Genomic DNA, 12,550 nt, shown 5'->3' with positions numbered 1-12,550 from the left:
AGTGTTGGGGTTCGGAGCTGTCGGCTGAGAAAGAATTCTTGAGACATCTTCGGCGCAAAAAGGTGGTTTTATTAAAGCACGGGCAGGACCCATGGTTAGAAAGAGCTGCACTGGGTTTGTGAGAAATAGCTGACTATATACCTTCAGCTTGGGAGGGGGTTAGGGATGACCTAAGTCTCTGAGGCATTCTACAAGCAAGGCTTCCGGGACCTTGAGGGGCTAGCTGTTGTTAGGAAAAGGCCATTTATTCCCGTGTGGTAAAAACTCAGTCATGAGACCCTTCAGATGTATATCAGGGGGCCATAAGCTTGGAGTTGGATTGCCAACAAGTATCTTGGGATGTAGAGATAAAAGCAGTTTCCAAAGGAATTTTTTCGATGTCAAAGCAGACTTACAGGATCCTGGGGTTGGGATAATGTTAAGCTAAGATTGCCTTTTGCCCTTAGCAAAGTGTCATCATCCAGGCAGCTGGGCTCCTAGAGGGAGGTGACCCTGTTGGTCTCAAGGACTTGTCAATGGGCTATAGGCGGCAAGGGAATTTAATTTTTCATTTGCCTTTGTTTCCCACATCGACACCACAAAGGTAACCCAAAGGTTTTGTGTTTCCTTACATGCATATAAACGTATTAGTAATTACTCAGTAATAAATTGTGTTTTCTCTCTCTTTTATATTGGTATGGACATCTTTTGTTGGCAGGGTTATTTTATTTTCCTCCAAAAATGAATGAGTTTCTCTTATGCCACCATCCTATATACAGCAGTATTTCTCAAACAGAATTAAAAAAAAAATGTTTATTTATTTATTTTTGAGGGAGGGTGGGTGAGGAGGGGGAGAGAGAGTAAGCGGGAGAGAGAGAATCCCAAGCAGGCTCCACGCTGTCAGCACAGAGCTAGACTCAGGTGCCATCTCACGAACCATGAGATCATGACCTGAGCCAAAATCAAAGGTCGGACGCTTAGCCGACTGAGCCAATCAGGAACCCTTCAAAAGAAATTTTCTAATCTAGTATTCCTAATTTTAAAAGCAAGCAAGCCCTGGGGTAGTAACAAACTGGAGAAATTTTTACATGAAATATTAACTTTTATTTTCGTATATATTTTTAACTGTTTCAATAATATCAAAATAAACACAAGGAAATTATGGAGAACAGAATATCCTTATGCATTTAATAGGAGGAACAGATTTATGCTGTATCTCCAGGATAGGGGCTTTCTTTCTTTTTCAAGATTTTAGAGATCTCTACACCCAAGGCGGGGCCCAAACTCACAAGTCTCAGATTATAGTCACATGTTTTACCAACCAAGCCAGCCAGGTGCCCCTACTTTCTCATTTTAGATTCTATTCCATAAAACATGTTTATTTTTTGTAATATTACTGTTTTAAAATACTTGCCATCAAGGAAAACTGACATTGTAGGAAGAGAGACTATATTTTGTCTTGGGACATCAGGTATCCCTTAGCATACTTCAGGGGTACTCAAGTTCAGAAGTAATGTTACTGATGATTCAAGAAATTCATGAAACATTGGTTCCTAAACTTGTAGAAGTATCTATAAAGAGAATTAAGGTGCTGCTTTGTAATCCATTTTAAAACACAAAGCGCAGACACTGGGTGTTTGGGGGGTATAGAGGAACTCTCTATACTCTCTTCACAACTTTTCTGCACATCTAATGTATTTTAAAATAAAAGATCATCAAAAAAAAAAAAAAATTCCACCTTTAGCAACTTAAAGAGCAGGAGCCGGTGCTTGGCTGTGACTTTTTATTAACAGAACCTGAATGACACCAGGTCTTACGCTGGTTTTAATTTTCTCACGCCCAATTCCCAAGGTTCCAATGAACTCATTTTTAATCTACTGTGGTTTTCGGGCTCCAGTCGGTGTTCCTATTTTTGACACAGTTTTCCTACCTTACTCTGTTGCGAAGAGTGGGAAACGCTGATACTTAAGTATCCCCAGGGGCCAGGGCCAACAGGTGAACAAAAATGGTAACAATAAAAGGAAAGACAATGGAGAGTGGAAAAACCCTCAGAGAATTCACTTCTAGGTGTGCTGTTAACTGGCAAGAACGTAACTACCAGCAAATAGATAAAATGGGAATTAAGCTCTAACAATAGATCCTAATCTAGCCGCTTCTTCACCAAAACAAAGGACACCATTAACTCCTCAGGAGGTGGCAGCACCTGGGACCACGCTGTACTCCCAGCTGCGGGCGAAGTTACTAGAAGAGGGTCCTTGACCTTTGCTCTCCTTCAAAGCTCGCCCGGGCCCTCAAAGGCAGGGCGTGGGGAGCATTGGAATGCAGCACTTCACCCGCCGAAAGCGGGACTGAGACCACCGGCGCCAGAGCGAAAGTCCCCACGTTCGGGTCCTGATGCTGGGGAAACGCGAGACACGCACTGGGCAGAAACACTGCGCATGCGGGGAGGTCGTGCGCGCGGGCGACGGGATGCACGGCGCATGCGCCCCTCGCTTGGGCGGTGCCCCCGCCCTTTTTTTTTTTTTTTTCTCACGGCAGGTAATAGGCGGCTTCTTTTTCCCTCTCGCCCCGCCCACTCTACCCCCCCTCCCGTCGGGGGCGTTGCCATGGCGACCCAGAGGCCACAACCGGAGGGTGGCGGGCTGGTCTCCTCTGCGGACCTGGCGGCGGCGACAGTGGCAACTCATGGAGCTTTCAAGAAACTCCGTGGAGGAGACCCGGAAGCGGACGGGCCTCGGCCGTTGCAGGCATTTCTTCTGGCTGGGCGTCGCCTTCGACACGGTGGGCGCGACCGTGCTGTTCACCGGGGTCTTCGCGCGCCTGGTCTTCTCCGACCTGCTGCTCTACCTGGGTTCCATCATCATCTTCCTCAGCCTGCTGTGGTGGGTCTTCTGGTACACCGGCAACATCGAACTGACTGCGGAAGAGCCCTCGAAGAGGCCCTTCCACGTGCTCTCCTCCACCATGGTGGACGCGCTAAGCCAGACGGTCAGCCACCGCTTCTCTCTCACCATCTGCAACGTGTCCCGGAACTTGAGGGGCTTCCGGCGGCGCTGCAGCCGCAGGAGGTTCCTTCAGACCGTTGCTTCGCTGGATATGACCGTCACGGGCCAGCTCGAAAACCGGCTGGAGAAGGAGGACCAGGACAAAGACGCGACGCAAAGTGTCCAGGAGAGCGGCGACGCGCAAGACCTGCGCGGAGAGGACCTGGGCCCCAAACCTGAACCGGTCGGAAGTTCCGAGGGAGTTCGCTCCCCAGGCCCTGGGGCCGGGCTGCCAGGGTTCGTGAAGGGATCGTCATCCACGCATCTGGGGCCGCCTGAGTTCATTGTGTCTCCTCCCGACCGGCCTCGGGCCCCAGCCGTCCTCCCCTTCGGGAGCCAGCACGGAGTCCCCTGGGCCTCCGCCCGCCAGCCTCCAGCTGTGCGTTCTTTGAGGATCCGGCCTGCAGTCAGTCTTGCCACTGCGGGTCAGCCTGCCGCCTCCTTGGCTTCCGGCAGTCAGGCTGCGCCCATCCTGGCTTCTAAGAGTCTGCCCGCTGCCCCCTCGACCTCCATGAGTCAACCTGGACTCGTCCCTGCCTCTCAGAGCCAGTCCTTGGTGTCTCTGCCAACGCAGAGCCAACCCTTGGTGCCCGTGGCCAGTCAGAGCCACCTCTTGGTGCCCGTGGCCTCTCAGGGTCATCCCCTGGTGCCAGCATCTGCGCAGAGCAACCTCCAGGCCCTTTTGGCCTCTCAAAGCTACTGGCTGTTGTCTGCAGCCTCACAGAGCCACCTCCAAGCCCCCCTAGCCTCACAGAGCCAGACTGAGAATCTTTCTCTGGTCTCTGCAACTACATCTCCAGTTGCTCTGGCTCCCCAAGCCCAGGCCCTGAGCACCCCTGTGTCTGTGATCCAGCTTCTGTCATCCCAGTGTTTTCAGAACCAAACTGTGGACCTGCGGCTCTCCCTTGCTGTCCCAGACTTTCAGGCCCTGTGTCACACCCAGCAGGACCCCCAGAGCATCATGTCTTTAGTTCGAGAGATGACTCCCAGCCAGATGACTCCCAGCCAGTCTGCGTCTGCCCAAGAGTTTCAGAAGCCAGTTGCACAGGCTTCTGAGACTCCACTACCAGCGAGCCAGGAGCTGAGTCAGGAACCCCCTGCCACCGCATCTCCATCCCCTGGGTCCCAGGCCCAGCAGTCAGTGCCCCCTGAGAACACACCTGTCCCTGCCTCAGAGACGAGAAGTCACCCTCCCTAGTACAGAACCAGACCCCAGCCATCCGAGTGGCTGCTCAGGCCTTTGCCAAGTAAGTGCCTTTGGAAGTAGTATTCCTTGATTGTTTCCAGGTCTGTGTTCTGCTGGTTTCCTCACTCCCTTCTGTTGGAAAAAAAAAAAATGAGGCAAGTGGAGGTGAAGTGGTCTGTTCCTGCATGGATTAGATCTTTTGAACTTCGGGAGGTTTTTGAAACCTAGTGCTGTGCGTGGAACAGTGTTGTTAAAGCTTTACCTGCTCACCCCCAGAGTGAGAACGATTTCTCTTATTTAGGCTTACTAAGGACAGGGTGGTAAGTAAGACATTCCACCAGGAGCTGTGGGTGCGGTGGGGAGAGGGACTCGGCAATGTTTCTGAAACAGGATGATTGTAGGCAGTACAGGGGCACAGCATTAAATAGCAACAAGTCCTCCAGGGGGAAAGTTATTCCCCTTTAAATTCTTTTGTGGTCCTTTTGATTCTGTCCAGGAGAACATCCTTAGTTTGGGGTTCGTGATCTCCAGCACCTCTCTTATGCTTTGGTAGGCAACAACTGTACCCAGCTAGGATTTAATACCGTGTGTGTTAAAGTTATTTCAATGGGTAACTTCTATTTATGCCCAGTAATAACTGGTTTTTCTATTTACAATAGTGCCAATTGCTTTTCACAGTATAAGTAACTTTTCATAGTTAAGTAAACAAAACAAAACCAAAAAAACTCAAACACTTACATGAGCCAACTTAAAGGTAAAAAATTAATTGTATAGTGAAGGTTGAATGATCCTGAAGTTTGGAAAACATTTGGCTATTTGTACTAAATCCCATGAACTTTCTACTAGATCACAAGAGTCTCTGTGCTAACCTGTTTGATGAACTCTATGCTTGAGGCTATTGAGGACCAATTCCACTTAACTCCTCAACCTTCTGTCAATTAGAAAGGTAGAAAAGGTCATGTGAAGGTCAAAATTGGTGACCCTGCTCAGTGGGTTAAGTGCTGTCATAATGGTATTCACTGCTGAGTATCAATTTCCTGATCTTTTTCTCTAATCCTATTCCATAAATGACCTGCTCTGGAGGTGGGGAGAGTATAGAGCAGAGCAGTATTTTGAGGTTATGTTAATGCTCCCTGTTTAAATGCTATCAACATGTTATCCAAGAAGGTTATTTCATATTGGTTGGTTTCATTTCCGGGGGGGGGGGGCGAGGGGTAACAACTGAATATTCTGTGGAAGTCAAACTCTTAATTTCTTTCTTCTTTAGGCTTGTTAAGAAGGATAATGTGTGGGGGCGCCTGGGTGGCCCATTCGGTTAAGCCTCTGACTCTTTTTCTTTAAAGCTTTTAAATTATTTTTATGTTTTTATTTGAGAGAGAGAGAGAGAGAGAGATCGTGAGCAGGGGAGAGAGGCAGAGGGAGAGAGAAAAAGAGAATCCCAAGTGGTGGAGCCTGACACGGGGCTCCATCCCATGACTCTGGGATCATGACCTGGGGCTGAAATCAAGAGTTGGACACTAAACCAACTGAGCCACCCAGGGGCCCCAAGCCTTGGGGTCTTGACCTCAGCTCAGGTCTTGATCTCAGGGTCATGAGTTAAAGCCCCTCCTTGCTAGGCTCTGTGCTGGGGATGAGGCCTACTTAAAAAAAAGAAAAAAAGAAAGATAAGATGTGTTATAATTCTACCTGTGGTCTCTGTTGTAAGGTAATGGCAGTCGGCCAATAATTAGATAATAATTCTAAGGTCTTTACCAGTTCTAAGCTGAAAACAGGCCTCTTAGACATTAGCAACAGTTTCTAACCCAAGTGTAGGCTCCATGGGCATTCATCTTGGAAAACGCTTTCAGATGTTTATTTACTTGCACATAACTTCTTTTAAAATCCTTTTTAAAAATACTTATTTTTGAGACAGAGAGAGAGCAGAGGAGGGGCAGAGAGGGGTACAGAGGATCCAAAGTGGGCTCTGTGCTGACAGCAGACAGCCTGATGCGGGGCTCAAACTCTCGAACTATAAGATCATGACCTGAGCCGAAACCGTGAGTCAGACACTTGACCAGTTGAGCCACCCAGGCACACCCCCCACCCCTTTTTTTGCTACAAAGATGACGTCAGGTAGAATGAACACCAAATGTTATGACACGTTTCTCTATATTGACCATAAGATACTTACCTAAAACAAGAGTTGACAATTTTTTTCTATAAAGACCCAGATAGTAAGTATTTTAGGCTCTGTGGGCCAAAAGACAAAATCAAGGATATTATGCGATTGCTTATATACCGAGAGAGAAAAGAAAACGGCCCCCAGTGTGTGTGGGTAGGTTGCATAGTTCCTCTGACTCCCGTTGAGTCATCTGGAGGCTTTCATCTAAGAGCATTGATCTTTCAGGGAACCTGGCCATCTCTTGTTCCGCTGGCCTGAGAGGAGGTGATTTCCAGAGTCTTTGACTCCCAGCTTGAGATTCCACTGTTTGGTGCCTGGCATTTGCCCCTCGTGGAGTCTAGAATGTGTAGATGGTGATGTTCAGGCCCTGAGCAGACACTGGCCAGACAGGCAGGCATCGGGAGCTCTGGGGGGAGCAGGGGTGGAAACTGATGCCCACGTTGGCCTTTGAACTCACAGTGATAGTCCCCAGCAACAGAAAGATGCAGAGTTGAGGAGGGGCGCCCCTGATATCTGGTGGGTAGAGACCAGAGGTGCTGCAAAACACAGTGCCCTGGCTGGCCCGTTCCAACACAGAATTATTCCACCCAAACCATTATTACTGTGAGATTGAGGAACCCTGATCTAGAATAATAAAAAAAATTGCTCTATAGTTCACGAGGTACTTAAAGAAAAATATTTTTATCCTCAGAGGACTTATTAGCTCTTAATTAGTCATGGTATCTTTTAGACCATGAAGATCTTATTCACCTTTGTTTTATTTATCTTTTCTTTTAAAATTATTTTTAAATTTTTAAATTTTTATTTTTTTAACTAGTCTCCACACCCAACATGGGGCTTGTTCTCGGGGCCCTAAGATGAAGAGTCACACACTCTACCAACTGAGCCAGCCAGGAGCCCCTGTTATATTTATCATCATATTCCCATTTTGAATTAAGATGCACTTGGGGCATTTGTCAATAACAACAGCTAACATTTATTGGGTGTTATAATACACTACACACTGTACTAAGTAATGTACAGGGATTGTCTTGTTTGTCCTAACAATCAGAGGTGGGCTCCATTGGAGCCGGAATTGAGGTATAATTGATGTGTGATTTGTTATAAGGCGTAGATTATAAGCTTTCCTTTCAAGTTAAAGTTATTAAAGAGCGTTCTTCGTAAGCCCGTCAATTGTAACTTGAGCTGTAATACCCCACATCAACCTATGGGTGGCTCCTCTTTTGAAAGCTGTGTTCCCAGAGAGAGCTCTGTAATTTTTTTGTTCCACTCTGTTTATAAATATCATCTCAAATACAAATTGCTTTTTTCTTTCCAGAATCACCAGTGTTTCTACAGACTTAAGTGCCAACTTTATAAAAGCACAAGTACTTACCTCTTAACCTCGTTTCAGAAACCTCCATGTGGAGTGCTGATCTCTCTCAGGCCAGTGGGCCTACTAGAACGGCCTTTGCCAAGTGTACGTGTGTCAGTGTTGGGGAGGATTTTCCAGCTTCAGATCATAAAGTTATTGCCAGAATCTTAAGCCATAATAAACTATGCTATTCTAAATGATCTTTGTTTTTTAAAAAAGTTGGTTTTTAAAATAGACTTCTTGTGAGAGAATTCCAAGTAGAAAATAATGCCTCACAAACTCTGGGTGAAGACGGAAGTAAGTGTAGTCCCCACAGAAACGGACAGTGGAAAATGTAACTCTGAATTTAAGATTACTTTGTGACCTCATTAACTAATAGAAAAGTCAACACAATCAATGCATTGTAACATGCTACAATTTATATTTATATGTTCATTTCATTTAGTGAACATGAATTTCCCATTTTCCCAAGGATTTTTATTTTTCCCAAGGCTTTTAAAATCTGATTGGGTTGTACATTTTATTGGTAATCAAATAAAATTCATTTGAGAGTGTCTTCTTATATTCTTTCTTTGTATCAGTAGGTTATTTATGCAAGAATGCTCTAAAATCGGGATAGTTTTCTTTAGAGATTTCCATTATAGGCAAAAGCATGTTTTCAGGTGGTACGATACTTTTGATCAAAACTCCCAAAAACTTTAGCTGTTTTATATTTCTTCCCCCTTTCTGTCCCATGCTTTGGTATTTCTGTATTATATTTCTATATTATAATTTCTATATTATATTTAAAATTTCTATTTTATATTTCTATATTATAATTTAAAATAATTAACTCAGGCTGAAAGACTACGCATGGCAGATATTTGGAAAAAAAGAATAACGGAAGTGAAGTAATCCAGCTAAGTAAAGTAAGCCAGTCACAGCCAGACAAATACTGAATGATTCCACTTCTATGACATTTCTCATATGACAGAATCAGATTCATAGAGACAGAAAGAATGGTGGTTGCTGGGGGGAGGGAAGAAGAGGAAGTTGTTTACTGGCATCAAGTTTCAGGTGAAAAGAATTCTGGACGTAGTTGCACAACATTGTGAATGTAGCTAACACTACTGGGCGCTATGCTTAGAAATGGTTAGGGGCGCCTGGGGGGGCCAGTCTGTTAAGCAGCCGACTCTTGATTTTGGCTCAGGTCATGATCTCACAGTTCCAGCTCCTTGTCCGGCTCTTCGCTGACAGCGCACAGCCTGCTTGGGCTTCTCTCTCTCCCTCTCTCTGCCTCTCCCCTGCTCAAGCACACGCGAGCTTTCTCTCAAAATAAATAAACTACCTCTCATCTGTAGCAAGTATTCATTGGAAGCCATTTGGTACACTATGACCTCACCTCTCTCGATTGAGTTAGAGAAGGGCACTCGACTCAAACTTCGCCAATGAGAAATTACTTTCTGTTGCCTTAAGACATCCGTGTATCGTTAGTATCAAATTCTTTTCTGCTTAAGCCCTCTTGAGATAGTTTCTGTTACTTTCAGGCCAAGAAACTTTAACCAACAGAACTATTCTAGGGATGATTGTAAAATTCATCTCTAGGTGAAGGCCGCTCTTCTGAAAAACAGTTTAATGGGTCTTCTGGGTGTATGAAAGTAAAGCAAAAATTCATCCTGGAATGAAGAAGCTCAGAACAATTATGAACAAGTACAATGCTGTGATGTATAAGAACAGCCACATTGTGGGCAAGGCTGTCTTTACATGCTGTGTGTTAATACTTGTTTGCCTTTCTCTTACTCATTTGGAGGTCCGTCCCTCCCTCCCTTCCTCCCTCCCTCCCTCCCTCCCTTCCTTCCTTCCAGAAGTAATCTCTATGCCCAACGTGGGGCTTGAACTCATGACCCTGAGATCAAGAGTCCCATGCCCTACTGACTGAGCCAGCCAGGTGCTCCAGCCATTACCTTCTTAGATTAGAGCTGGAGAGCAAAAGAGATGGGACTCCAGGGAAGGCAAGACTGGATAAAAAAGGCAAGATGAGTTGGCCCATGGAAGAGGGTAACTGAATCAAGAATCTTCAATGAAGAGACATGATCAAAGAACTCCCAACAGTGAATTAAGCTGTTTAGTTTTCAGATTTTCCTTATATTATGATGAAGCTTCCGCTGAAAAATTTTTAACATGGAAGCTTAGTCTTCGCTGTGCTTTGGGAAAATAAGGAAGGAGCTGTGCTCAAATTTAAGGAGATATTTCTGAGAATGTATATTGGCACAACCACTTTGGAAAACTCAACATGTCTTATATGCCCTCTAAGCCAACAATTCTACTTTGGAAAAATTTTCACACACATGATTCAGGAGACTGTAGAAGCATATTCACAGCACTGTACATAATTGGGGGGGGGAGGAAAAAATAATCTAAATGTTGGTGATAGGAAAATGGAAATATAAATTGTGGGATATTCATATAATGGATGAATGTTACATGGCGAGAAACAACTAATATAACAGGAATGGGATGAACCAGTAGAAGGTATAATGCAGAATGGAGATAATTTTATGATGGAAAGACAAGCAAAAACATATATGTATTTTAGGAATATACATATGTGTGTGTGTATATATATATATATATATATACACACATATGTGTGTATGTGTATGTGTATATACATATGTGTGTAATATATATATACATACATATGTGTATATATATATATATATATATATATATATATATATAGTAATTACCTAAAGAAAAGTTGAAATGGTTTTAAAAAGTTAGGATAGTAATTATCTTTAGGAGGAAGCAGGGAGAAGGTGGGACTTGGGAGGAGCACACAGGAAGCTTCCATAGTAAGGGTTAATGTTCTGTTTCATAAATTGGGTGGTACGTTCATTCACAGGTATTTATTATGTTTTATAACTTAGATTAACTATATTCTCTCTCTTTTTTTAAGTTTATTTTGAGAAAGAGAGTGCACAAGCAGGGGAGGGGAACAGAGAGAGGGAGAGAGAATCCCAAGCAGGCTTCGCGCTGTCAGGATGGAGCCTGACACAGCACTTGAACTCATGAACCATGAGTTCATGACCTGAACTGAAATCAAGAGTGGGACGCTTAACCCACTGAGCCACCTGGGAGCTCTTAACTTACACTCTTTCGTGCATGTCAGACTTGAAAAAAATGAAAGGATAAGTAATTGTCAAATTGCTTGGCGGTGCAGAGTTAAACTTCTGACAGTGTATGAGAGTTCCAACGAATTGTGATTTTTACCCCCCCCCCCCCCCCCTGCTTTGGGGATGGAGGGGAAGAGATTCCCACTTCAACGGCTGTCTTGAGGAATCCTTGTGAGCTAGGGTACAATTTCCCCTGCTCTCAGGACACTGAAAATCTCTGCCCAACATTCTGAAGGAACCCTAAACCAGTGGGGTAAGAAATGGTGGTGCCTTATAGAGTTGGCAGAGAGTTACTTATTTTACACTGTTGCAAAATCGAACAGTGCTTTATATGTAACAAGTCGCTGTAGCTGGCTTAATGTCCTTTTGATAATTCTATACAGTTTCCAAAGGTTGCAACATTTTCCATTCTTAGAAACTAAGGGGAGGGGCTCCCTCTGCTTCCTTCCCCCCCACCGTGCCTTGGGCCCTGCCCTTCCCTATACTAAAAGACCCTTCCCTGCTTGCAGCAGGTCTGGCGGACCCCTGGACCTCCCTTAAAAATGTAAGTTCAGTGGCTCCTGGGTTGCTCATTGGGTTAAGCTACTGAGGACCCTGGATTTCAGCTCAGGTCATGATCTCATAGCTTGCGGGATGGAGACCGGCGTTGGGCTCTGCACTGGCGGTGCAGCGCCTGCTTGGGATTCTTTCTCTCCTCTCTCTGCCCCTTCCCTACTCATGCTTTCTATCTCTGTGTCTCAAAATTAATGAATAAATTAAAAAAAATTAAGTTCAAGGACTAGCGCCTCTTGAAAACTGACTCCTCTCTGATTTCAGCTCTGAGTTTTCTGGGTAGATCGCTCCGTCAAACCTCAGTTTCCGCAAAGATAAGATTAGTTCCAAAGTCTGTGAGGATAGCGCAGAGGGTATAGAGCCCTCCCCCAACCCCCACTAGATGCTGGGTGGAGCAGCCTAGTTCGAATCCCGGCTGCCCCTTGTCTCTGCGTGCTGGTGTTAACCAGAGCTTTGGTTTCTTCAGTTTGACTAAGGGATGCTTTGACTCCAAAAAGATAATACTCGTGGCACCCGACCAGTAGGGGTCCACTAACGGTCCCTGCCCTTCCTTCGGGACCCTCAGGGCTGGCCGGAGCTGCCAAGGACCTCTCTTCTCGCAGCGCTTTGGCCGCTCTCATAGCCGCACCTGGCGAGGCGGGGAAAGTCCTCCAACTGAGAGGAGGGGCCTGGAGGCAGGGCGGGGAGGAGAAAGCTTCGGCGGCGCTCTAGCCCGCCGGGATCACGGAGCGGTCCCATGGCGCTCCTGATTGGCTGAAGGCCGCCGCTCGCGCGCACGTCTTCCGGGCCACAGGGGCGACTAGAAGGCCCACGACTTCCGGGGAGAGGCGCAGTCGTCGCGCTTGTCGGGCCCAATGGCGACCCCGCTGCTTCACACGCGGTTGCCGGGAGATGCGGCAGCCTCAGCGTCTGCAGTCAAGACGCTGGGGGCGTCGAGGACCGGGTGAGAGTCCGGGACGCTTCCTTCTGCGCCTCTGGGGCCAAAGCTCAGGATCGGGGTTAGGAAAGCGAATGTGACAGGGCCTGGGGCAGAGCTGAAGGAGTCCTGGGAGCAACGGTAGAGGGTCATCTCAAGTTCTCGAGAGTGAGCCCGTGCCCTTAAGTGGGTAGTAAAGGTGG

The 12,550-nt window shown here is 46.1% G+C and overlaps 2 protein-coding genes across 3 annotated transcripts in view; both read left to right on the top strand.

Moving 5' to 3' along the window:
- Window positions 1-2,532: 2,532 nt before the first annotated feature.
- On the top strand, window positions 2,533-8,280 carry LOC147573100 (uncharacterized). The gene is made up of 2 exons (XM_086691163.1): window positions 2,533-4,270; window positions 7,689-8,280. Exon 1 carries the CDS (start codon window positions 2,665-2,667, stop codon window positions 4,219-4,221), a length of 1,557 nt encoding a protein of 518 aa, XP_086547289.1. The 5' UTR covers window positions 2,533-2,664; the 3' UTR covers window positions 4,222-4,270; window positions 7,689-8,280.
- A 3,952-nt stretch (window positions 8,281-12,232) lies between these two features.
- The window catches only part of RRN3 (RNA polymerase I transcription factor RRN3), a 31,664-nt gene continuing 31,346 nt past the window's right edge, over window positions 12,233-12,550 (top strand). For both annotated transcript variants that reach the window (XM_086691162.1, XM_025916843.2), the window contains exon 1: window positions 12,233-12,374. In XM_086691162.1, the coding sequence (XP_086547288.1) occupies window positions 12,286-12,374 (89 nt within the window). In that variant the 5' untranslated portion in view covers window positions 12,233-12,285. The remainder of the gene's footprint in view (window positions 12,375-12,550) is intronic.

The sequence above is a fragment of the Puma concolor genome, chromosome E3, assembly GCF_028749965.1.
Source record: "Puma concolor isolate L17-30 chromosome E3, mPumCon1.1.hap2, whole genome shotgun sequence".
Taxonomy (NCBI): Eukaryota; Metazoa; Chordata; class Mammalia; order Carnivora; family Felidae; genus Puma; species Puma concolor.
The sequence above is the reverse complement of the archived record's forward strand: the minus strand, read 5'-3'. Positions and strand labels throughout refer to the sequence as shown.